General features: G+C 40.9%; 1 protein-coding gene across 3 annotated transcripts in view; it reads right to left on the bottom strand.

The window, feature by feature from the left end:
* The window catches only part of WIPI1 (WD repeat domain, phosphoinositide interacting 1), a 56,914-nt gene extending 43,442 nt beyond the window's left edge, over positions 1–13,472 (bottom strand). The window contains exons 1-2 of one of the 3 annotated variants that reach the window (XM_089540609.1): positions 13,344–13,472; positions 2,955–3,037 (exon numbers count right to left, since the gene is read on the bottom strand). In XM_089540609.1, coding sequence (XP_089396735.1) covers positions 2,955–3,037; positions 13,344–13,417 — 157 coding nt within the window. In that variant the 5' untranslated portion in view covers positions 13,418–13,472. Of the gene's footprint in view, positions 1–2,954; positions 3,038–4,124; positions 5,403–13,343 lie in introns of those variants that run through there. The other 2 variants (XM_089540618.1, XM_089540600.1) reach the window with 2 other exon arrangements.
* Between the last annotated feature and the right edge of the window lie 13,580 nt (positions 13,473–27,052).

The raw sequence follows: 27,052 nt of genomic DNA, 5'->3' as shown, positions 1-27,052 counted from the left end.
TTTATATAGGGTGTTAGGGAGGTCTCATGGGGAGGGGTTTGTGATGGACCATATGCAGCTCACAGGCTGTACTTTATTCATCCCACTTTAGGAAGAGGCTCTCTGTAGCCCTACTCTGTGACACTTGTATCAGCACAAAACAACAAAATAAACCACAAAGAATTTCTGAGTCATTACCTTAATACAATCCAGATTTGCACAGGGCAGTATTTTGAGGATTAGTGGAGCCCTGTGATTTCAGTACAATTTGTTCAAGCAAATCTTACAGAGCGCTCAGTAGGCCATTTAAGTCATGGGAGCAAACCAGGAGTCAAACTGCTGTAAAGTTATCCAGTCCATTAAGATAAATGTTATGGAATTCCCATTAGTAGATTAATTCGTTGCTATTGTACTCTATATTAGTACAGAAGAAGGATATACTTAAATGGAAAAATTGGTATTGTTGATCCCCCCACATAAGGGGAAATCTGTGTATGTCCACAGACCATTGCAAACAATGGGGTGCGTGCTTGCAGTACAGGCCAGTGTGTGCACCATTTCTTAGTCACACGGCTTCAGTGTGAGCTCGAAGCCGTGTATAGTGCACCCACATATGGTACAGGTACACTGTATAGGGAAATCCACAATATATCAGTGCTTTTAACTCCTTCATTCTCTTCTGGGACATTTAAATATCACCTTAATCAAAGAACTGCTGTTCATGAAAAACAAATTGTGGTGTAGGAAAATCATTAATAAAAATAAATTTTCATGTGGCTAGGAAAAGATTTAGAAGTACAATCACTTCTGGCTGGGCCAGCCACAATCCTAAACTATAGAGAAGAAACCTAACCTCCCAGCAGTCTTAAGCACTCCTGCCTCCACACTTTATGAAGCTTCTAGATATTTTTGTTTCAAATGTCTTATTAACCACAACTTGCTGTCCTGTCACTGGAGCCCACACAAACTCTAGTTAAAATGAAGAATTCTTAGTATAAACAAGCTGACTTCAAATCATGTTTTATGGAGCTGGCTTGTTTTCACTAACCACAGATTGAATTAATCACTGTGTGACTTCTTTTGCACAATGTATTAAACTGTAGGTAAACTAAAATTGAAGTTTCCAGTTTCCTGACACTCACACTGGAAATAAAGTGAAGAAAGTGGATAATTTAGACCAAGGATGGTAAAACTGGGGCCTTTCAGGTGTTGTTAAAATCCATCCTCAAGATTCCTTACCATCCTAGCCAAAAGTGAATTGTGGAAACAGCAACATATTGAGAGCCATGCTTTGCTGGCCCTAGATTCAGAGATACATCCAAATTCAGCCACACCAACTATATGTGAATTTGGGCTAGTCTGGGAAACTCTTGTTGGCATGCGGCGATAAAACCAATCATAATGGATTTATGCTCCTGCCATAATGTGAATGTCATAACATTATATCTAAATCACCCCCCTAATTCTTTCCTTTCTTCTATCTTCTGACCAGCATCTTCAGCAATCCACAACGGTGATTTCTTTGTAGTGATTATGCCTATTTGTTAGTGAATCAGAAATATTTACATAGTCTTGATCCTTACAAATCAATGAAAACCACACATTTCTGTATTTAATCTACTGGTACTCCCAACTCATTACTGATTGGCATCAAACGTGTTGTTTTTGTGTGCCTTCAAAGTAATTTCTGACTTATGGCGGCCCTACAGTGAACCTGGCAACATTTGTTCAAAGAAGATTTGCCTTTGCCTTCCTCTGAGGCTAAGAGAGTGTGGCTTGTTCAAGGTTACCCAGTAGTTTTTTGTGGGTTTTTTCGGTCTATGTGGCCATGTTCTAGAAGAGTTTCTTTCTGTCGATTCACCAGCATCTGTGGCTGGCATCTTCACAAACTGACAAAGAAAATCCAGCAAATGCTTTGCTCAGGCAAGGACCAGAGAGACCCTCTCACAGCCGCAGGAGTTTACCGCATACCATGCAGCTGTGGACAAGTCTACATAGGGACTACCAAACGCAGTGTGCAAACAAGAATCAAGGTACACAAGACACACTGCAGACTGGGCCAGCCAGAAAAAAATCAGCAGTAGCAGAACATGCCACAAACCATCCTGGGCATAAAATATTGTTTGAAAACACTGAAAGTCTGGACCATGCCAACAACTACCAAGGAAGCACAGGGAAGCCATTGAAATCCACAAACACCTGGACAATTTCAACAGGCAAGAGGAAACCCTGAAAGTAAACAAGGTTTGGCTACAGTCCAGAAAAATAGCAAGATGAAGATTCAACAAATGCAAATGAGAAATCTCCCAAAGTCAGGGGTTTCCCATTAGACAATGAGCACTAATCAAGCACACTAATCCTCTTTTGCAGACCCCTCCCACCCTGAGGCCTGCCATTAGCAACAGAACAATACACATGCAAATCACTCCTGCCTTCCCAGGGTCACATAGTATATATATACCCAACTACTTTCCAGGCAAGCATTCTCTGAAGATGCCAGCCACAGATGCTGGCGAAATGTCAGGAAGAAACTCTTCTAGACCATGGCCACATAGCCTGAAAAAACCCACAAAAAACTATGATGCTGGCCATAAAAGCCTTCGACTTCACGTTACCAAGTAGGTTTCCATGGCCAAGTGGGGATTCAAACCCTGATCTCCAGAGTCACAGTCCAACAGTGAAACCACTACACCATTGTGGCTAATGCTAAAACACTCATGCATACTTCAGAGTCAAGAACAAGACAATTTCAGTTTTGTTTTACGTTTTCTCTGTACACAATTGTCCCTTTAATACAACATATCTAGCACAATGAATTCAAGCAAAGCAGCTGCAGCAGCCAGTACATGCAATCTGCTTACTAGCAGGAAAGATGAAATGGAATTGCTCCTTTGAGGCAGATTAAAGTTCTGCTTATACAGAATGAAGCCAGCCATCAGACAATGATTTCTTGTATCAAAACAGAACAGACTCACTGCTTTCATGGACCTGATCCAGTTGCTCCACAGAACTCAAGGAAAAAAGTCTGTATCCAGTTGTGGTTCCAATGGCCAGGGAACTGCAGGAGAAAATCCCAAAATTAGTGATATGCAGAGTAATGTAGGCTCCAAACACTGTCAAAAGATGTGAAATATGTTAACAAACACTGAACTTGCAAAAGGTGAAATGTGAGGAGAGAACACAGCAGTGCCACTACTCCCACGTTGCTTTAACAGGGACTGCTTTGGTGGAAGGAAGCAAAGGGGCTCTACATGGAACAAATCTGAAGCCATTCCTAGCCTGCTGCCAGAATGTCCTGTTTTGGGATCTTTGCAGCAGATGAGAATCTATGGGGCTTTTTACAAGTATAAATGTAACCTCCAAGGGAGATGCTGCCCCACTCCCCCAGAATTCCTTCCCATTACAGCAGGGAAAAGATGCAAACCTCCAGCTCATATTTCCCATGGCCATACAAGGTGACTAGGATTGCTCTGCCTGGGGCTAAGTCAAAGATTGATTTGTTGATGGTATGCATATTTAAATCTTTAATACGAAAGAAGTAACATTTTTGTATTGCTAATAGAATTCAAATTTTATCTCCTGGACTTTGGAATGCCCCCCCCCCCCAATGATGAGTGGCTACGAAGAAGAGGGGCCTGCTTGCTTAGATATCCCTCCATAGAACACAACAACACCAACATCTTGAAAAAATGCAGGCTGGTGAATAACACCATAATTTTATAATTCTTCTGTATATTTTAACACCTTTGCTTGATGAAGAAGCCAATGGGGCTTCGAAAGCTTGCATCATGTATTTTTTACATTTTGGCTGTTCGAATAAAAGTATATCTGTTTTGGGGATTTTGGATGTTATTGTACATACTTATCACAACAGTGATACACATGTCTTTCTTCCATGGAACTCAGAACAATTCCTACAAAAGTTTCAAATATCAAGTTCCTAAGTGATACCCTACTCTGATACTGACCAGGGCCTAACTTGCTAAACTACAGCAAAGTTGTTGTGTCACATATCATCAGGCTACAACCCCAGCTATAAGAGCTAGGTGATATTGTAGTAAACGAAGAAACCATCAAACAGTTCTGCCACAGGCTGAATAATAGCTTGTTGTGCAAAACGTACACAAACAGGTACACAACATTACCTTTCCAATTGTGTTGCTTGATCTAAGCAGGCATGTATTTTAAAATTATGTTTGCCAAACACTTCAAAATATTCTGAGATGAAAACGAAAGAGAAATTTGCATGTAACATTCAAGCATCCTACTAATTTGCTACCAGCACTTTTTGTTCAGTTAGTCAGCAAGCAAATATCCCCCTCCCCAATACACCAAGGAGGCAAACAAGCAGTCTCCTTTGCCTTCCACACCTGACAAAAATACTGACACTCACAAGTTCATATTTTCAGGACTGCTTTAGGTCATGATTGCAGAGCTCATTAGGAGACTAAAGGCAAGAGCTACAGTAACATATTCTTTATGTTGCAAGCCCAATACATACTTACCTAGCAATAAGCCCAATTCAATATAGTGGGATCTACTTCTGAGTAAATATGTATAGAATTGTACGCACAAAAACACACAAAGAGCAATATTAATTATCAAATCAGCATTTCACAAAATCAGGTATTCAACTCTTAAATGGGTATGTGTTAGAGGCCAATGAGTCCTATGGCACCTTAAACTACGATATTTATTACAGAGTTAGATTTCATGGACTGGCCCAACTACAGGAAGAATTACTTTTAAATAGCAGGTTGATACACATCCGCTAACTAAGGCCAACTACATCCTGAATCTGATGTGCTAGCCCATGACAGCTCTTGCCATAATGAATGCGGTAGACTTTAAGATGTCATAGGGAGGTTTCTTTCCCTCCTCAATGGAGTGGCTTGGATGACTTTGTGTAGCTCTGGTAGCTCAAGGTCCTAACAAATTTGTGTTTGAAATCAATCAAGCCCAGTAGGCAATAAAAAGATAGACAAAACACTGTATGGCAATTTATAGCTGCTAACTTTGTGATGCTCCTGCTCCCCTAACCTACAGTCATATTAGTAAGAAGTATATTTTTTGCTTTACTTTCGTAATGTTTCCTTTTTGTTTTCCCAGCTTCCAACTTATACTTTTAACTGTATTTTCTCATTTATAAAATTTACATTTCTCTACATTTACATCAGAGGGGAGGGAGAGGGAGGGGGAGAATTGTTTCATTTGCTGATCATTATTGTTACCCCCCAAATTTCTCGTTACACATCCTGTTTCCCAGAGTGTACATGATTAGTGGTGACCTACCAACTGTAGTCAGCCTATTCACAATGGAGACGGAAATGAAAGAAGTTATTGAAGCACCTGCACTTTCACTCTTTAAATAAATCTATACTTGGCAAATGAATAGGAATGGAATTTTTAACACATCATCAACCTAAACATCAGGAAAACATTTCCACTGGGAATTGAATGTCATCATTCAATTGGGCCAGTCACTGGTACGTCCAGGGCCAGCCATATAACACCGGTTTTAAAAGACCTCCATTGGCTGCCCATTCGCTTCCGGGCGCAATATAAGGTGTTGGTGATGACCTATAAAGCCCTAAATGGCTTGGGCCCAGGATACCTGAAGGACCGCCTCTCCCCGTACATTCCGCCCCGCACCCTCAGAACATCTGGGCAGCAACTACTTAGGGTTCCCGGGGCGAGATTGGCCTCCACCTCTAGGAGGACTTTTTCCATCGCCGCCCCGGCCCTTTGGAATACGCTGCCCATAGAGCTCCGCTCAGCTACCTCCCTGGCCCAATTCAGACGGGATCTGAAGACCTACCTGTTTCAGAGAGCATTCCCCGAATAAGGCCCATAGGCCCCCCCCCGCCGCACAGGCAATGGATTGGCTAACCCGGGGGCTTTTTGTTTTTGTTTCTATTTTTGCTTGTTTTATTGTATGATTTATGTAATTTTTCTGGGGTTTTAATGAATATTGTGTATTTTAAATGTTGTAAACCGCCCTGATCTTATGGAAGGGCGGTATATAAATAAAATTTTTATTATTTATTTATTATTATCATTGTACAGTAATTTGCAGCCTGCCAAACTCCCAGATGTAAACCGGATATAAACCAAGAGAAGCAAACCTGTAAAGCAGGAAACATGACACAAGAAAGAAATGAACACTGCGGTGGCTTTTTAAGTGTCATGAAGCAAGTCATAATAGATTGAACTTGAGAACAGCATAGCATGGGAGGTTGACAAATACAGGCAGCAGTGGATGTACTGCAAAATACCGTGTGTGTGTGTGTGTGTGTTTTCAAGGTGCCTGCCAACTTATAGCAACCTCATGAATTTCCCAGGGGTTTCTTAGGAAAGTAATACTCAAGAGGTGGTTTTACAAGGTCCTACCTCTGAAATAGAGCCTACGGCATCAGGTATTTATTAGTGGTCTCCCAACCAAGTACTGTTTGCCAACTCTGCTTAGCTTCCAAGATCAGATGGGATCTGGTGCCTTTAGGATATTCAGGCCTTTAAAGTATCATATAACCATGGCATATAAATGGGGTGGGAAAAATGCAGCCGATGAGGTGAGTGTAGCCCTGATCCCCAATTTTGAGTCCCCCCAAATATCCCAGTGAACCCAAATAGCCTATCAAAGTTTTAAAAAATCACCCCAAACTTGCCAAAATGGCTCAAAATTGCCTGCAAATGTGGTAATTAGGGTCACATCCCCAACTCCTTGAAAAAAGAACGTTTTTAAAAAAAAAAAAGCCTGGCCCAAAACGGTTGCTAGAAGTGATACAATGTCACTTCACCTGTGGTCAAATATGGCAGCGCAGCCTGGAGTAGGGTATGGGAGCAAAAACCAGCCCCTACCTCCACATGCAGTTGACCACCCCTGGTATATAGTAATCTAAGCATAATTTGCTAGTGCTCCACCAGTCACCTTTTATAGTCACAAAACATAAAGAGAAATCAGGATATTCCTCACCAAATTACCAATAGTCCAGGAATAAGAACAGTTCCACCTCTGCTCTCTAATGATTGGCTGTACAGTCTAGCTCTGCTGGGAAATGCAGTTTCATAAGATTTGGACTGCACAATTTCTACCTCGGCATTAGGCAGTACACACACTGGAGGCCATTTGTGGTTATAAAAATGCCAGTCCGTCATGTGGTGCAGTCCTTGATGGACACTGCTTCCCTAAGTCAGTACTTCTCAAATAGTGGGGCACGCCCCCCAGGGGGGGCACGAGGCTCCGTAAGGATACAGTACTTATAACAATTTTATAGACAAATGATACTATTTACAGTCGCGTGGGGGCGCGAAATGTTTCCTAGGGGGGGCATGAAAATAAATAAGAAAATAATTGAGAAGCACTGCCCTAAGTGCATCCTTCCATTCAATATATCTCATGCACAGAAAGCCAGCATATCAAGGAAACAGAGCTCCTACTTAGACTTCTCCCTGAGAAACTACTGTACTAAAAGCAGGAGGTTGTTATGTTAAAGACCATTGTAATACAAAACCTTTCACTTACAGTCTAAACTGCTAGCTTCCAGAAAACACAGTTCTATAAAATACTCCCAAATATTTTTTGTTCAGAAAAGTGAGTGCCCATGAAGGACTGTAAAGCCAAACTTAGATCTATTGGTTGCTGAAGATATTGGCTACTATAATTGGCCACTATAACAGAACCGAATCAGGTTTGAATTCTGAATCTATAACATAAGTTGCCTTAGCCTAACAGAACAGACTATGTGTTATGTCAGAGTTGGTTGTGCACCACATTCATCTACTGTCATTCAAAATACTTGAACAGAACTATCAACATCTGGACAAGAACCTGGAGGAAGACAACACTTGTTCATTTGCTACTGACCCCTATACCTCCTCATGGGTTCTGTATTTTCTGTCCTAGTTTCAATTTATCCCCAATCTCTTCCTTTTTCCAAAGCACTATCATCTTTAATTTTAACTTTTTTGTCAATCCCACTTGTTCAGCAAAGCCTTTGATGGCTAGCCCTAACCTATTATAATAATTATAATAAACCTATTATTATTTAACCATGCCTACATTTTTTCAATTACCAATTTTCACTGGTCCCATCAACATTTACAGACTATGGGGCTCGACAAACCACCCCTTTCCTAGCTGGATCTCGGCCACAGCAACTTCACACCACGGCCCCAATCTGGCCTTTGAAGGGCGCAAAAAGGAGCGGCAAAAAGCGGCTCTTTTTTGCACCCTCAAAAGGGCCCCATAGCCATGGTGGCATGACTACATGGTGCATGGCAGGGGGTTGGACTGGATGGCCCGTGCAGTCTCTTCCAACTCTATGATTCTATGATTCCTTTGCTGCTGCATCATATGGACGCAGCACCAGAGGAGAGTCATGATGCTGCACGCCGTGTGGAGTGGCATGCGGCAACATGGCACCCTGGGGGCAGAGCCAGGGCATGTGTCATCTGGATGCGATGCCCTGATTCCGCCCCCAGGCTGGCATTTTAAGCAAGTCTGTACAGGGCCCCAAGTCACCCTATATCCTCCTCTTGTCTTTCTGATTCTTGGTATATGCTTAATTCTAAGTTTTAAACTTCGTGCCATCACGAATGTACACAGCATCCCAAACTCAACTGGTGCAAATGAATAAATAAATAGCAGCAAGAATCTAGATGCTGTGATATAGTGGAGACACATCTAAATAGCCTCTGCTGCCATGGATTAATTATGTACTCTTGAACAAGTCTTAGGGGCGAAAGAGATGGGCAGAAGGGGCGGCTTGAAGCCACTCCTTCCAAAGGCAGACTGGGGCTGTGGCAAACACAATAAAAACTGTGAAGTGTTGGATACCTCAAGACTGTCAAATAAATGATCTACAATGATAGCAACCACACCATGGACTCCCACATCTGTGGCAAAGGACATTCTCTTTCTGCCAACTATGAGTCAGAGAATTGCAACAGTATAAAGACTGAGGATTCAACCTCGATTGCTCTACACAATGAGGAATGTGTCCTGACAGGATACACAAGGCAGTGGATCAGTCTGATTTATTGGACCCTAATTCTCCCCAGAAGTCTTCATTTGAGAGCTGGATGAGCAGAAACAAGAGACTCATTGTGGAGAAATGCAGCTGTTGCATTGTCACACCAAGGAAAAGGAATCTCTTTCTTCCACTAAGGTTGTCTAAGGTTTTGCCTGACCATTGTTTGAACAGCCAGATCTACACTTTCCTTTGTTTTAGAACAACAGATAGGCGGTAGTTCAGTCGGGTACCTATCTTTTTTAGGACCTCTGACTTGTTCCTTCAAGAGGCATTGTCCACTGCCAGAAAAAGGGTTAATAAATCTAAAAAGGAGATTTCTTGCTTTGATTTTCCTTTGTCCACCTGTGCTTAATCACAATGTATGTGTGTATTCCCTTTAATATGGCCACAATATATTCTTTTCACTATGACTTCACTGACAAGATACAACAGTTGCTACAGAGGTTCACACTAATGGGCATCTCATTTGTTTTTGGCAGGGTATCTGAGGAGTGAAAGCAGGGTGAATAAGGAGCACTCTTTCCTGTGGTTTCCCTGATCCCCATAAGCTGGCCCCAAACTTAACCTTAGCAAAGTCAACAGGACATAACAGTCACAACATAATAGTGTTATTAATACTTTAATAACATCTTTGCAAGATCAGGCCACTAGTATCTCTTACGCCATATCCTTTCCCACATAGTGCTCAGTTCTGCATCCTTGCTTAATATTAACAACACTGTAAGTAAATTCAAGATCAGTGGTTTACTGTATGCCTCAAGGGTACATAACATGATTTGCATATCACTTTGGAATTGTTCCGTGTTCAGTGACAGGTGGCGGAGTCTTTTAAACATCATCCTTATCTGGAAACTGAGTGACTGAACCCGTGAAATACATATGCTAAGATATATGAGTAGAATGGAGAAAAGAATTAGATCATATTTTAATTGTCTTTACAAGTTTTTATTCTTTAACATCACTTGTCTGAGATTCATTCTAATTTCTGTAGCCAGAAAGATCTGAATCCTGTTTTTACATTTATTTATTAAGTTTATATTCTACCTTTCCCGTAATGTGGGACCAAAGTGGCTTCCAACATAGGTTAAAATAAAATTCAGCCAACACAATTTATAACAGAAAAGTTAACAATTAAAGAAGCAATCATATTAAAAAACTAATTTAAAACAGTTTAAAAACATTATAAAACACAGGTGTCAGGCACCTCTGCCCATTAAAAGATCCTTCAGTAACAGCTAGTCAATAGCCAAAGGCCTGTCTATATTAAAAAAAACACCTTTGTCTACAAATACAACATGAGCAGAGAGGGTTAGAGAGTGCAACTGAACCTCTCTCAGGAGGGGAGTTCCATATTCTGAGAGCAGCCACTGAGAAGGCCTTTTCATCTGCCCTCACTAAACATCCCATGATGGCACGGGATACAGAGAATGCCCTCCCCTAAGGATCTCAAAAATCATCCAGGCTCATAAAAGGAGTCTTAGAGGCTGAACAGACTGGCTTTATATGCCAGCCTCAGGGCACAGTGGGGGCGTGGCATCTGCACAGTGTATGCCCCGACGCTGCCCTGGCACCATTCGCCTAACCGCACGGCAGGTGGTATCACAGTGCTCCTCTGGCACTGCGTCCAGATGATGCAGCATGAAAAGGAGCACCAGTGCTGCAGTGGCAGCAAAGACGCTTTTCCCTGGCGTGAAAAGGAGCGGCATTTTGCTGTTCCTTTTAGCGTCAGGGAAAGTCTGGATCAGGGGCGCAACATGTAGTTTCCGCAACCCCAATCCAGCCCTGAAAAGGCCGGCAGCAGGCTGCTTGAAAGGGACAGTCTGTTTAGCCCCAGTCTTTCTGATAATCTGGATTCATAATTAGCACTTTGAATTGTATCCAGAGACAGGCCAATAGCCAATATTGATAATACTGCAGAAATTATGTGGACTATATAATATAATACACACACATATATAATACACACACACATATATACATACATACTATATTGTATATATAGTATATGTGGACTATATTATATGTGGCACCTAAATACCTTAAAAGTACCAGATCTTGCTGATCTTGGTAGCTAAGCAGGGCCAGCCCCAGTTAGTACTTGGATGGCAGGCTGTCATTGAACACCAGGTGCTTTTCTAGCATTTCCTGTGGGCCAAATGCCAAGGTCCACAGGATTTCAGAGGAAGGAACTGGGAAAGCCACCCTTGAGTATTCCTTGGCTAAGAAATCCCTATGAAAATGTAGGGGTCACCATAAGTCGACAGGTGAATTGAAGGCATGTATACACATCGAAACATACGATGCTAACCCCTTATCAAAGGAATGTATTAAGAGCATAGAGAAGTCACATCAAACCCCATATTGTGTCACTTCCAGTACTTGCTTCATATATCACAGCAGGGATGAGCAAAACGTGGCCTGCCAGATATTGTTAGATTTCAGCTTCTATCAGCCTTAACAGCATAACCAAACAGTACAAAGAAGTTCATCAAAAACACATAGAGAACCAAAAGTGGCTCACCCCCTATTACTATAAGAAGTAGCATGCTGTCAAGCATCAGCATATGATTATCACATTGTAACAACACTTAAACTATAAAGGTGCGATGTAGCGACCACAAAAAAAGCAAACATTTTTACAAGGCTTGCCCACTTCAGAAAGCTATGTCAGTCATGGTTTCCCATCATTTCTTTCTGAAGTTTATAAGTACATAGAAGGGAAAGAGAGTTGCTCCTGTCTCTTCAACCTCTTCTAGGGTAAGAGCAGCAGCACACTGAAACCTACTGTATTGTGTGATGCTGCCTTAAGTGACGGAGTGCCCTGACAGTAAGAGACACATAAGAGACTAAGCTCTGGAGGTGGACTGTTAGGGAGAGCTTCATCTGGGAGAAATCTGCAACAATTGGTCTCCTAGATTAGATTTTCTGGTTGGGTTTTTTAAAATTAATATCACACTAGCATTTAACCTGTGAACACTTGATTCTGGCATTTCCGGTTACCTGTCCTGTTCAACAAGGCTCCCTTCCCTTGGCATTTGGTCCACAGGAAATGCTAGAAAAGGCAACCACAAGACAGGAGAAAAGAAGGCGGCAGAGGGCATCATCATCACGGGGCACGTCAGCCAAGAGCAACAACACCTCTGGCTCCGGCCCCTAGCTCCCAGAAATACCAACTTACACGCTGGTAGAAGACTTGAGCATACAGTCTCCTGTCCTGATGCTCTTGGGATGCAATAGGTCAGGGCTACTCAAAGTAGCTGTTGTTGCTCAGAGCAATGGGGCTGAAACAACCCAAAGTCTAGGTCCAACTAAGTCCAGCAAGTGCAGGAAGGTTGTGAAGGGGGCAGGGTGACCAGACATCCTCCTTTCCTGGGACATGTCCTATATTTCAGCCTTCTGTCCAGGAGGAATACCAACATGTCCCCCACTTTGAAGCGTAAATATGTATTTTTATTAGTGTTTCCAGGTTTCATTGGATCATGCCCTCAATTTTTCTTGACTGTCTTACATTTTGTGATGAGGATATCTGGTCATCCTAAGGGGTGGGGGGACCTGTGAGCCACACAATAACTCCTTGATGAGATGCTGATTTGGCCCATGAGGAAGGGAGGTGGGCACTACTACAAGGTCTACCGAGCTGCAACCCCAAGTAGCAGTGCTACGCAGCTGCCATAATCCCTCCCTCCCTCCCTCCCTCCTCTGTAGAGGCTTGAGCATTGGACTAGGACTCTTGGCTTGGCCATGGAAACCCACTGGGTGGCTGTGGGCAAGTCACACTCTCTCAGCCTCAGAGCATGGCAATAGCAACCTGCCAGAAACCCTGGCTTGAAGGTACACAACCTACACAGCAACAACTACTACGACAACCTTCTCCTGCTTTCCAGCCCAGCTTCTTCCACTGCCTTCCCTTTCCCATCCCTGCTGCCCAGGGTGACCAGATGTCTTTCTTTTCCAGGGCCTGCCCTCCATTTAAACCTCCTCTCCAGGAGGAATTCCAAAAGGCCCTCCATTTTGAGCATGACTAGGAAGCATGAACTTGTATTTCTGTGCGTGTTTTGGGCTTTCATCTGCTCATGTCCTCCACTTTGACCATGACCAAGAAGCCTAAGTTTACATTCCCAGGGGTGTCTTTAGCCTTTATTGGGCCATGTCCTCCATTTCCTTTTCCTTCCCCCCCCCTCCCCCTCCGGAAGGCCCTCCATCCATTCTTCGGTGCCTCTGTTCCCCGCTGCCCTGGGCTAACCCTCCCGGCCTGGGGTCTGTGCCCTGTCCTCCTCCTCTCCTCTCCTGCCCCTCTGCTTTTTATTCCTCTCCTTCTCCCCCGTGACATACGTGCAGTCCTGGTTGTAGGAGAAGCAGCTCAGCGCCTCAGGCTCCTCTCCTCTTTCACCAGCGGCGCCCTCCATGGACCCTCTCTCCTCTGGGACCCAAACAAGAGTCACAGCAGCAGCAGCAACAACAACCACCCGGCTCTTACCCTCAGAGAGAAGGAGGCGGAGGAGGGGCGGAGCCACCCGCCTCGCGCTCGCCCTCCCATTGGCCAATGGCCTAAAGGGGCCCGCCCCTTTCGAAGCCTGGAAGGAGGCCCCGCCCACGACGCCAACAGGGCTGGACGCCATTGGCCCAGGAGGGAGCGAGGGCGCGCGCGGAAACAGCTGATGGAGCCACGTGGTGCCTGTGTTGTGGCGGCGGCGGCGGTGTTGCATCAGACGGGGAGCGGCCCTTGCCCAGCGGCGCCCCCTGGTGGCGGCCGGAGGAGGGGCTCCTCCCACTTGGGAAGCCTCCTGGGCCCAAACAGATGCCTCGTTTTTTAGACAACAATAACACAGTATTATTATTTACTATTATTAATATCCATACAAACAGCAACCGCATGCAGGCAGAAGCCCCACAAACACCTCCTCCTCCTCCTCCTCCTCGCCCTGGGCAGTAGAAACACAGTACTCTAATAACAAAGGTCACAAGAATCCCTTGACCTTAAATGACACCCTGAACTCTCTGCCTGGGAGGACTCCCTCCGCTCACATTATTGGATGTCTCACGCTCCGAAACAGTTTCCCTTGCTTATTTGTTTATGGATCCCCAGAGGAGGACTTCTGGGACTCTGATCCTGTTACAGTACATCGTTGTTACATATTCCACGGCAGGGAAATCGGGTTTATCGCCAGTCTTGGTCTTGTCAGGAAGCTCAACCCTCCGGATTCTGTGACAAACATTATGTCTTCCCAAACATTTCAAATACTGACATTTTAACATCCCTTCGTGAGCATGCGCTTTGCATGCAGACGTTCCCAGGCGGTATCCTTGGCATTTCCAGCCAAGTAGGACATGATACGCCGTGATAGGTCCACCTTAAGGTTGTCATACGTTGGAAATTACTCGAAGGCACACAGCAACGACAGGATAAGAGAGCCAGCATAATGTACTTTGATAATTGGACTATGACTCTGGAGGCCAGGGTTCAAATCCCCATTGAGCCATCGAAACCCACTCTCTTGGCCTCAAAAAAAAGCAAAGGCAAGCCTCCTCTGAACCAACCTTTACAAGAAAACCCTCTGATAGGGTTGCCATAAGTTGGGAATGACTTGAAGGCATGCTACAACAACAGGGATAGGAGAAACCTTCCTGTGAAAACCTGGAGAGCTATTGCCAGTCATTGTCAACAATATTGGTCTACAATGGAGAAATGGTCTGACTACATATAAGAAAGCTTTCTATATGTTCTGTAAATTAATGCAAGAAAGGTTGCAACTTGTAGGAATCTACTAGTAATAAATGCTGCCATCTAATGACAGCTCAGCCTCACAACTGTCTTTTACACAAAAATGTAGATCAGAAGCTGAGAGAGGATCATGCTGATTCTAAACAAACACATATTTCCTTGGTGTCATGGCTAGTGTGACAAATAAATAAGTTTCCTGCAGGATGAAGACTGTGCGGTTCTTATTTCATATCATTCCTAAATCTGCTTTGGGCTGATACAGCTATGCCTCAGCAGACACCTCAAAATCTCTCAGGTCATGAGCAGAAGAAACCAAGAGACATATGAGTTTTTTAAAATAAAGATCAACAATTCAAACCCAATTTCCTCTTTTGTTTTCATCCAACAATTCTTCTAGCTTACATAGTATGGGATGTAATAACAAGAACTGCACTGGTGGCTTGAGAAGGAATCCTAAAATAATAATAATAATTATTATTATTATTATTATTATTATTATTATTTTCTTATATCCTGCATTTCTCCCAATATGCGTACTCAAGGCAGCAAACAATGAGTATACAAACAATACAATTTTTAAAAAGTACAACAGTACAACAAAATATATAAATATATATATTTTTTAAAAACAGTTAAACAATTTTAACAATCAAAATGGTTATAAAATAAAATATAACATGTTGAAATACATACCATTAAATTTTGTATAGCCCAATATTAAAACCCCAATCTGTCTCAGCTTAAAAGGCCTGACTGCACAGGAACATCTTTACCTGGCGTCGAAATGATAGTAAAGATGGGCAATCCTGGCTTCTCTAGGGAGGGAGTTCCAAAGCTTGGGAACAGCCACTGAGAAGGCCCTTTCTCTTGTTCCCACCAAAGGCATCTTGGAGGGTGGTAGGAAAGAGAGACAGGCCTCTCCAGATGATCTCAATACTCTGAGGGGCTCATACAGGGAGATACGGATCTTCAAATAGCCTGGACCTAAACCATACAGGCTTTATAGGTCAAAACCAGCACTTTGAAATGTCCCTGGAAACGGACTGGCAGCTAATAGAGCTGTTGCAACAAGGGAGTTGTATGCTCCCTATAGCCAGCTCCAGTTAACAGCCTGGCTGCAGCTCTTTGGACCAGCTGAAGTTTCTGAGCACATTTCAAAGGCAGCCTCACATAGAGTGCATTACAGTAATCCAGACAGGATGTAACCAAGGCATGTATCACTGTGGCCAGATTGGGCTTCTCCAGGAACGGGCGCAGTTGGCACACAAGTTTTAGCTGTGTAAAAGCACTCCTGGTCACTGCTAATAACTGGGCTTCCAGGTTCAGCACTGAATCCAAAAGTACCCCAAACTACAAACCTGAGTTTTTAGAGAGAGTGTAACCCCTTCTAACGCAGGCTGAATCCCTATTCCCAGATATGTCTTTCGACTGACCAGGAGCACCCCTGTCTTGTCTGGATTAAACTTCAATTTGTTTGCCCGCATCCGGTCCATTACAGCAGTCAGACACCAGTTTAGGACAGAAGCAGCTTCCTTGGAATTAGGTGGAAAGGAGTGATAGAGGTGAGTATCATCAGTGTACAGGGGACACCTTACACCAAAACTCTGGATGACCTCTCCCGGCACTTTCATGCAGATGTTAAAAAGCATAGGTGAGAGGACTGAGCCCCGGGGGATCCCACAGGCCAACAGTCAAGGAGTCCCCCAGCACCACTTTCTGAGAGTGCCTCTCCAAGAAAGAATGGAGCCACTGTAGAACAGTACCTCCAAGACTAATCCCAGAGAAGTGACTCAAAAGGGTATCATGGTCGATGATATCGAAAGCCACTGAGAGGTCCAGCAGAACCAATAGGGACACACTCCCCTTGTCTAGCTCCCTGCGTAGGTCATCCACCAAGGCAACCAAAGCAATTTCTGTCCCATAGTTGTATCTGAAGCCAGACTGACATGGATCTAGATAATCCGTCTCATCCAGGAACCCCTGAAGTTGAGATGCCACCACATGCTCTAGCACCTTGCCCAAAATTGGATGGTTGGAGACTGGTCTGTAATTATCTAGTACAATAGGATACAGGAAAGATTTTTTTTCAAAAGAGGTCTTACCACAGCCACTTTTAGGCATGTTGGGACCCTGCCTTGCTGTAAAGAGGCATTAATCACTTCCCATACCCACTCCACCAGTCCTAAAATTCCCAGGTTTCAACATGCATCTTCATTCAAAATGCAATAATGTATTGTATGAGGAAATTTATTTGTGAAGAAAATGCAGCCATTCAATTCCTTTCATACTCTGAGGGCACTTCTCACATGCAGTGACTTAATGTAGGTGGAACAACCACTATAGATTTAATTAAAACAACAGATTGTGCAGGACAGCTCAGGCAGCTGCAACTATTTGTCACTGAAAGTAGTTCACACTGGTTCAGTTACATACTAATTGCTTAATATCCAGTCTTGCAATAACTTACAGCCAGAGGTGTGAGCTACTGCCAATGAGGCTTGTGTTTGAGGTTAATGCTCCAGGTGTATGATTTTTGAAGGCTGTTTCATCCTTGTGTCAGTTGTCAGCAATACATTATAAGAGCAGAAATGCAGCACCAGCAGGATAATAGAATGTTATCTGTAGCTGGATTGCAACGGCAAACCTCCTCTGAACAAATCCTGTCAAGAAAACCCCATGATAGGATCACCATAAATTAGAAGTGACTAGAAGGCACACAACAACAAACACAGCCAGTTTATGGCCTTTTCTGTGTAAAAAGATGTTTAAATGATTGAAGCAAGAACATTTATAAAATAACTAATTGAAATGTAACGCGGTGCTTTTTGTATTTTGTCAGCAGAGATTTCTTTGTAAATGTGTGTAGTAAAACACACAAGAGAAAAACCTCTTCTTATTTAAATAAATTGGATTTTTAATCTAAAATGCAAGACAAAATAACTTTGACAGAATAAAATCTTTCTTAGTTTATTGATACTTTACATATGCCTCATTCTGGCTTTAAAATACTGGCTTGATATAGACTCTGTGCTACTTTAGATTATACTGGATCTGACTATGTGATAGACAAACTGACTACTGAAGACCTCCGTCTGGTTTTTAAAGCTCATACTGAGGCTTGGAAAAGTAGGCTATTTTCTTGACAGTAATATGTGATCTTTGGGGTAGCACCTTTGTCTTATCCCAGCAATCCACTTAGGGTATCTTTAAAAACTCCTTCTCTTCTTATCTTGTTCTTTATCCTTCTCCCGCAATGAGGAATCCACATTTCAGAGTGTTCCATTAAATAATGGTGAGTAACAGTGGGGAAAATTCAAGGATTTGGTGTCAATCCTCCTTTATCATTTTCTCTACTGTCCCAAGAATAGTCCAGTTTTTAGGACTACAGTAAGAGTCCTATACAAGAAGCAACAAAAATTTTGAATCCTCAGTAGATACAACTTGCCCAAACATGTAAAAAATGTGTAATTAGCACCTAGGAATGAGTATAAGCATTTTTTGTTGGCCTTTAAGAATAGGTATATGTAGAGTCATTTTGTGCTACTTCTGCAAAGTGAGAGTTGCCATTTTTCCCTGCTGGAAATGATGGCCCAGTCCAGACGTGGCAAATGCCCCGTGATTGCAGCATACTCGGGTTAAGGGACCACGCGGCAACCGCATGGTCCCTAACTCTAGTATGGCATGGTGCCATAATAATGGTGGCCCCCTGTTTATACCTCCAGGTGTGTGTGTGTGTGTATTTGGGTCACTACAGATTATGGCAACCCTAAAACGACCCCATCCTGGGGTTTTCTTGACAAGATTGGTTCCAAGGAGATTTACCATTGCCTTTCCCCTGAGGCTGAGAGAGTGTGACTCCCTCAAAGTCATGGATTTCCACATCCTTCCCTCTGAATGCCAGCCTCTAGCCTCCCCTTTGCTTCCAGCCCAGCATTTCCTCCTCTTTGGAACTTCTTCCCTACCCTTCCCTTCAAGTCTAATGCTTCCAAAGCCCTTACCTCCCTCCCATGCCATCCTCTTCCCGTCACAACAACCACAACAACAATATCTCACCTCAGAATGCCATCTCTGCATCCTTTGCTTTTCCTCCGATTGCCACCCCATGCCATTAGATACACATATGTAGCAAAAGCATTCACACATACAGTAATTTGCCAAATTGAAAGGGAAACATTTGTAACATTCACATTGTAGCATTCGCATATTACACACACAAAAATAATTTTTTAAAAAGCCACTTGCAAAGTGAGGTGCCATGCCAGCAGAAAGGGAAATGCAGCATAAAGCAGACTCATTCTATCAATACAGTGCGCCCGCGCCATACGCGGGCGCGCCATACGCGGACTTGAGCGTACGCGCTCAAGCCGCGGGGCGGAAGGGGCGGCGCGTCCCATTCAATTGAATGGGTGCATGCGCCCGTTGCGCCCCGCGCGCGCCCGCGCATGAGCCCCATTGTTTCCAATGGGGCTCGAGCATAGGCGGAATTCGCCTTACGCAGAGGGATCTGAACGGATCCCCCGCGTAAGGTGAGGACGCACTGTATGTATCAACCTGTAGAAAAAGCATTTGCATAGTCTGTCAAGAATAAAAATACAAGAGAGAGAGAGAGAGCGCTGCCTGCGAGAGGGAGGCATGTTCCGCCCTCTGCCCTCCCTCTGACTTAATCCCTCCCCTGAACTTAACCTGATCATGACCGAGGCCAAGTTCACATTTGCCTGCACCCGTTTTTTCTCAAAAGATACAGGAAAAATTCCACTTTCAAAAGGCCTGCACCAAGGGGCATTTGCCCCTGAACGGGTGTGCAAGCCTTAAATTGGAGTGTAAAAGAACCGGTGCCAATATGAACTTCCCGCTTTTAATCCAGTTTCTGAAAAGGGGTAAAAGGTAGTCTGAATGGCCCCAAAGTCTGCCAGGGATAGTGTTCCAGGAAACAGGATTCATTTTCTGCAATAACCAAGTGGCCTGTCAGAGCCTCACTGCTGCTGAAGGAATAGTACTTTAAAACTATAAATGAACCCCTGGCTGTATTAATTTATAATATATACAGTATGTATATTAACACAATCTTTAACTAGTCATACAAACTCAAAACCTAAGAAACAGTAATGCTCCTTAAGTGGCTGGCCATCCTTAGGTACTGTAGGCAACAAACTCTAGGAAGAAAAATGGAGGAAAATATTATGCTTTACTCATTTTCCTCCATTGGCACCACAAGAAGATGCTTTACCCACCAAAGAAGCAGAGGTAGAGTAGAAGGGTCTTAGACATGGCTATTAATCAATGCATGGTGTCCTCCCAGTTTCATAAAATAGCATGACTAGAGGCTGTACACCTAAAAGTCTGTTTTGATTTTTAAATATTTATGGCAGTGAGGTTCTCTTTTTTGGTTGTAATTCGGAACATAGATGCCCCCCTCCAGACTACTTTTTCATTTAAGGTGGCTCATTAACCTGAGACTATATAATGAATATCTCAGTTACTGGTAAGCCTGAGCTATATTCTTGTTGCAGGTGGCCCACAAAAAAACCTGTTCTTTCCCCTGTTGACTTGTATCAGGAGAGTATTCCATGCAAAATAATAACTCTGAGAATATTTTTATTTTTTTTTTAAATTTTTATTGAATTTTATATATACAAAATGTACTAAAAGAAAAATACAACAAAATTACAGAATATCATCTGAAATAAAAGTTCCTATATCGTATCTTCTTATTTGCTCTATGATTACCTCGTGAAGAAATTTTATGTTTGTTCTTACTTTATTTGATACTTCCTAGCAGAACTACCAAAACCTCAATTATTCTTAATACTTAGCCTACTAACTCTTTCTTATAATTCTTCCTATTCTTCATCAAATCAATTCCACCCGGATATCAGTGTATTGGGTATCTACATTTCTTCATCTATACTCCTATCGACCTCTACTGGTCTTACCTCATGTTATTACCACTATTTGTTATTATATCTCAAAACATAGCTTCATTGTGTTCTGATTTTGTTTCTGTATATATTCCTTCCAAGGATTCCATATTTCATAGAAGCTATTCAGGGTATTATTGCCTACTATTGTCGTCAACTTTTCCATTTCACAGAATTCCATAACTTTTAATCTCCATTCATCCAACTTTGGCATCTCTTCTCCCTTCCAATATTTTGCAAAAATTATTCTTGCTGCTGTTACTAAAAAAAAAATTAGTTTATCTTGACTTTTGTTTAAATTTAGGTTGTCCGTCATGTTTAAAAGATACAATCTGGGTCTGGCTTTCTCTCTAATATCAGTTATCTTCCTTATTTCTTTATGTATTTCTTTCCAATATGTCTCCGATTTTTTACAGTGCCACCAACAATGTAGGTACGTCCCCACTTTTCTTTTACATTTCCAACATTTATTACCTCTATTCTTAAACATTTTCGCCATCTTATAAGGGGTTAAATACCATCTATACATCACTTTATATATATTTTCCTTTATCATAACGCTTGGTGTATACTTGATTCTCTTTTGCCATAATTTCTCCCACTGGTCTAATTGTATTTGTTCTTCCAAATCCTTTGCCCATTTAATCATATATTCCTTGACTATTTCTTGTTCTAGTTCGGACTTCCTAATTAGGCTGTATAATTTTGAAATTTGTTTTCTCGGATCCTTCAGTATCTTTTCTAGTTCTCCTTCTACCGATCCTATCCCTTTTTCTTTATTATCTGTCCGGAATCTTTCCCTTATCTGTCTATATGCGAACCAATTGCAAGAAAAGCCTTCCTTGTTCAATTCATTCTGTGTTTTCAAGGTTCTTTTCCCTTCTTGTAGTCTGGTTAAATCTTTGTATGTTACCCAATGGTTCTTTTTCAGAACCTCCCTTTTATATAAAGCTTCGTTTGGAGAGGCATATAGCGGTATTTGCGTGCACCATTTTTGTCCATATTTATTCCAAATCCTTAATAGATTTTTCCTTATCAAATGGTTGTTAAAATTACCGCCCACTTTTATTTTCCCATAGAACATGTATCCATGTATCCCGTATTTCAGATCGCATTTTTCTAAATTTATTGTTCTTTTCTTTTGCAGTTTAATCCAATCGATTACCCAATCTAACGCACATGCATGGTAATACCATTTTAAATTTGGTACTGCTAAGCCTCCTCTTTCAATGGAATCTTGTAAAATTTTCAATTTAATTCTTGCTTTTTTGTTATTCCAAATAAATTTCGAAATTTCCTTTTCCCATCTTTTAAATGGTAAATCGTTATTAATTATTGGGAGATTCTGAAAAAGAAAGAGAAATTTTGGTAGTATTGTCATCTTAATGATTGCCATTTTCCCCATCCAAGATATATTTAATTTAGACCATTTTTCTAGGTCTCTTTTAATATCTTTCCAACTTTTCTCGTAATTATTATAGAATAGTTCTATATTTTTTGTTGTTAATATCACCCCTAAATATTTGATTTTTTTAACCAATTGAAAACCAGACTTTTCTTGCAATTTCTTACTTTCCTCCTTGTCCATATTCATTGTTAAAATATTTGTTTTTTCGGCATTAATTTTGTATCCCGCCACTTTCCCAAATTTTTTAAATAATTTTAGAAGCTTATCTATGCTCTCTAGGGGGTTTGTAATTGTTAAGACCAAGTCATCAGCGTAAGCTCTTAATTTGTATTCTTCTCCTCCCTGCTTATATCCTTCTATTATTTGTTCCTGCCTTATTTGATTAAGTAAAATTTCCAGTGTCATTATAAATAATAGGGGTGACAGGGGACAGCTCTGCCTTACCCCTCTATAAATTTTACATGGTGTGGTCTTCTCTCCATTTACTACAAAATATGTTTCTTGCTTATCGTAGATTGTTTCTATTGCCTTTTGTATTTTCTTTCCGATCTCCATCTTTTTTAGAACCCCAAACATGAATTCCCAATTAATGTTGTCAAAGGCTTTCTCCGCATCAATAAAGTATAGCGCCAATTTTTTATCAATTTTTTTCCCATGAATTTCTATCAAATTTAACAACACTCTAATGTTATCTTTTATCATTCTTCCCGGGAGAAAGCCACTTTGATCTATATGTATCCAATTACTTAGTACTTTTTTGAATCTTTCTGCCAAAATAGCCGCAAATAATTTATAGTCCGAATTTAACAAAGCAATAGGTCTATAGTTTTTTGGGTATGCCGAATCTTTACCTTCTTTTGGTATTAAAATTGTAGCAGATTGGGGCCATGTCTGGGGTATCTTTCCTTCCATCACTTCATTCATCAGCTGCACCAAGGGTTCTTTTAGACTCTCTTCACAAACTTTATAGTACTCATTTGTAAATCCGTCCGGTCCCGGAGTTTTACTCGGTTTGGATTTTTGTATAGCTCTCGTTAACTCTGATACCGTTATTGTTTCATTTAATAAATTTCTATGTTCTTCTGTTATTTTTTGGAGATCTATTGATTTCAAGTAATTACTTATTTTTACTTCTTCAATTAGTGGCTTCTTAAATAATTCTTTATAAAAATTAACAAAACATTTTTTAATTTGATTTTGGTTTGACAGGATTCTTCCTTTGTCCTTCAACAGTGTTATACTTCGTTTTGCTTTTTCTTTTTTAATTTGATATGCCAGGAATTTGCCTGGTTTGTTTGCTGATTCAAAAAACTTTTGTTTAGTAAATCTTAATTTCCTTTCCATCTGTTCCACTAAACAAATTGAAATTTGGTTTTGTATAAGTTTTACTTCTTGTAAAATTTCCTGATTATCTGGTTTTTGTTTTAACTTATATTCTTTTTGTTTCAGCTCCTCATTTAATTTGTTAATTCTTTCATTCCTGCTTTTTCTAATTTCAGATTCCTTCTTAATCAACCATCCCCTAATGACCGCTTTTTGTGCGTCCCACACTGTTTGTAAATTTGTACCTTTATCCAAATTTTCTTTAAAAAATGTTTGGATGTTCCATTTTAGTTGCTTTACCAATTCTTCATCTTTCAGTAGTGTATTATTTACTCTCCAATTATACTCTCTATTCCCTAATCTCAAGTCCATTTGGACAGGGTTATGATCTGACAAAATTCTTGGTAGAATCGAAACCTTCTGAACCCTTGAGAGTAGATGAGTAGAAATTAATATCATGTCAATGCGTGTCCAGGTTTTATGGGGATTAGAAAAAAAAGTAAAGTCTTTGTTTAGTCCATTTTTACTTCTCCATGTATCTTCTATAACCAATACTTCCATCATATTAAAAAATTCTTTTGGGAGTTTCCCTTGTTGTTTTTTAACCATTTTTTCTGAAAATCTATCTAATTTGGGGTCTATGACCCCATTCCAATCTCCTAACATAATTATGGAGTCAAATTCTGCTTCTAATATCTTTTCCTTTAATTTTTTATAAAATTTGCTTTTATTCTCTAATGGGCCATAGACTCCTACTGTCAAAATTTTTTGGTTTCTACACTTTACTTCTACTATTATAAAATGTCCTTCTGGATCATTGTAGATCTCCTTAGTTTCTACATTAGATTTCACATATATCACCACTCCTTTTTTTTTCTTTTTGGAGGCTGATACAAATTCCTGACCTAATTTTAGACACCTTAAATATTTCTTATCTTTCTGTTTAATTCTGGTTTCTTGTAAACATATCACATCTAGTTTAAGTTTTTGGAGGTAATAATATATTTTTTTCCTCTTCTGTGGTGTGTTTAGACCCTGTACATTCCAAGACAAACACTTTAAGTATTCTGCCATTATCAGATTGTATCTTTCAAACAAATAAAATGGACAATTTTTTATTTTGTTTTTATATCTTTTCAATTGTTTATTAAATCAGCATTTAAAACTCAGGGAATAAGGGGGGGTGACTGAAATGGTAAAAAAGGTTTTATTTCGGTTACTAATACTATGTCAAGTCTGTGCATCCGAAGATTCGTCTTCCTTCTCCTGTTCTTCTCTTCTAATTCTCTCTTCTTCTAACAATAATTCTTGGGGATCCAAATCTATATCAGAGGAGTTTAAAGGCAAACAGTTTAGGTCTTCCTCTTCTCCAGGATTTTCTTCTTCCTCGTTGTCGGCCAGAGTCACAATAAGTTTTCCGAGTTCTTCTCCTTCTTGATCTTTCTTTCCTCCTTTACTCTTTACTGATTGTCGTACTGCTCCTTTATTCTGTCCTTTGTTTATCTCTGTCGTTTTCCTCAAGAAGGCTTTTGCTTGCTCCGGTGTAGAAATTTTGATTCTTTTATTATTCCACCAGAAGGTTAGCCCTTCTGGTAGTTCCCAACGGTAGGGGGTCTTTTCTTTTCTTAAAAATGTGGTCAATGCGATATATTCCTTTCTCTTTTTCAAAATTCTTCCGGGGACATCTTTTAAAATTTTTAATTCTTGGTTTTTATAAGTAAAGGGCGAATCGTTATGAGTGGCCAAAAATAAATCACGTACTCTTTTTCTAACAAAATAAACCGCCACGTCCCGTGGCAGCCCCTTCTGTCTGGCCACTACTGAATTGATACGATAGATTTTGTCGATTTCATCATCAAAAAATATTGGATCCTTTTTCAAAAATTTCGCTATTTCTGTAATTAGTTTCGTTGCCAAATCTTCATTCTGTTCTTCCGCCAATCCTCTAATTTTGACACATTTTTCTCTTAGCTTTTGTTCCCAAACTGCCTTTTCATCCAATTCTTCCTCTTTTTTAGATGTCAGCTTCGCCAATTCGGATTCCAATTTTTCAACTCTAAATTCCACTATTTCAACTCTTTGCTTTATTTTCTGATTGTCCAATATTAAAGTATCCACTTTTTGATTTATTTCCTTTAGATCCGCCCGTATTTCCTGTTTTATCTCTTTTTTAAAAATACTCATTTCTTTGGCCAAATTCGTTGATAAGGTGACTGATAAGTTTTCTATTTTTTCCAGTAAAAGCTGATTCATCTCTGGGGTATTCGGCTTTTCAATAGATAATTTCCTTTGGTTTTGCCCCTGTTGCATCTGTTGAAATGCCTTTTGCGTTTGGTTTCTAGTATTCATACTATTGTTTCCAGTCTTTCTTCTTCTACCGAAAGAAATTTGATTCTCCCCTCAATCACCAAAAGGAAAAGAGGAGGGAATATTTCCTTGCAGCTACAAAACCAAACACAAATAGTATTATTCTACAACCTCTTAGACGGGATTTTTTTTTTTTTTTATCCCAATCTTATAATGGTCCCCCCCCCTTATTTTCTATAAAATATTAGTGAGTACAGTACCATACAATTTATACAGTTCAACAGTTATCTCCCAAGTTTGGTCAGTGATTTTTATCTTGTTATTATATTTCCAGTAGATTTAATTTTATTCACTTTACTTTATTTCCCCCTACAATTCTTCCTTTACCTTAACCGTCCCTTTCTACTTCTTCAAAATCTCAACTATGTCTCCCTTTCTAACTAATCTATCTAAATCCTTACTTTCTTTTATTCTTTTGTATATTTTATATATATATTTTATCTATATTATATATTTCCCCCTTTATTTCAATTCATACCCTGCTCTGTCCAAATTCTCTTGTCTCTTTCCCCTCCAACTGCAGCTTTTCTTCTGTTTTTTTATAGATTTTATAGATTTTAAAATGTCTTTTCCTGCAATTTTTCCGTTGTCGCTCCGTCCGTTTGGTTTCCTTCTCTGTGTCCCTCTTATGTACTCTCTAGCCCGGCTTTTTACTGCTTTCCTAGACCTTCTTCCGTCGACTCTCTATTTTTGGTACGTCTCTATCACTCTTCCTTTGTATCCCGACCTCCTTCCGCCGTCGCTCTATCTCCCAACTCGGATCCTCTCCCTCAAACCTCCGGCACTCCCAACTTCCTTTAATTGAGTGCGACGCTCTCTTTTTTGCCTCTCCTCTTCTTTCTGGTTCGCGACACTTCCGCCTCACTCCTTCTCTCCCCCTCCCAATGTAGACTCCGTCTCTCCCTCGGCCGGCACTCCTCCGCCTCGTCCCTTGGGCTTATCTCCTTCTTCTTTCCACAGATGTCTTCTCAAGGTCAGTTACTTAACCCTTTTAGCTCTTAACTATATCCACGTCGGTTCCAATTAATGTCCAACAAAAACAAAGCCAGAAGAAATGAAAAATCAGCTTTCTTTTTCTGTATTTTCTATATTTCCTCTTCCCTCTTTAGGGAGAGTCCCGGTTTACTACTGAGGTGTAAAACCTTTACCGAGGCGATATTTTCTCTTTGTCCAATTATGTGTTTAACCACCATTTATATCTTCCCAATCACCGCTTCCTTTCTTCCTCAATTCGATGCAATAATTGTAGCTGTTATACTAATAGGTTTTGGTAGCCTCCTTCCTTCAGCCAATACTTTATGTG

The sequence above is a fragment of the Sceloporus occidentalis genome, unplaced genomic scaffold, assembly GCF_023333645.1.
Source record: "Sceloporus occidentalis isolate IW3139 unplaced genomic scaffold, rSceOcc1.0.p SCAF_1, whole genome shotgun sequence".
NCBI classification, from domain to species: Eukaryota; Metazoa; Chordata; class Lepidosauria; order Squamata; family Phrynosomatidae; genus Sceloporus; species Sceloporus occidentalis.
Note: the sequence above shows the minus strand (reverse complement) of the source record. Positions and strands in the feature narration are given on the sequence as shown.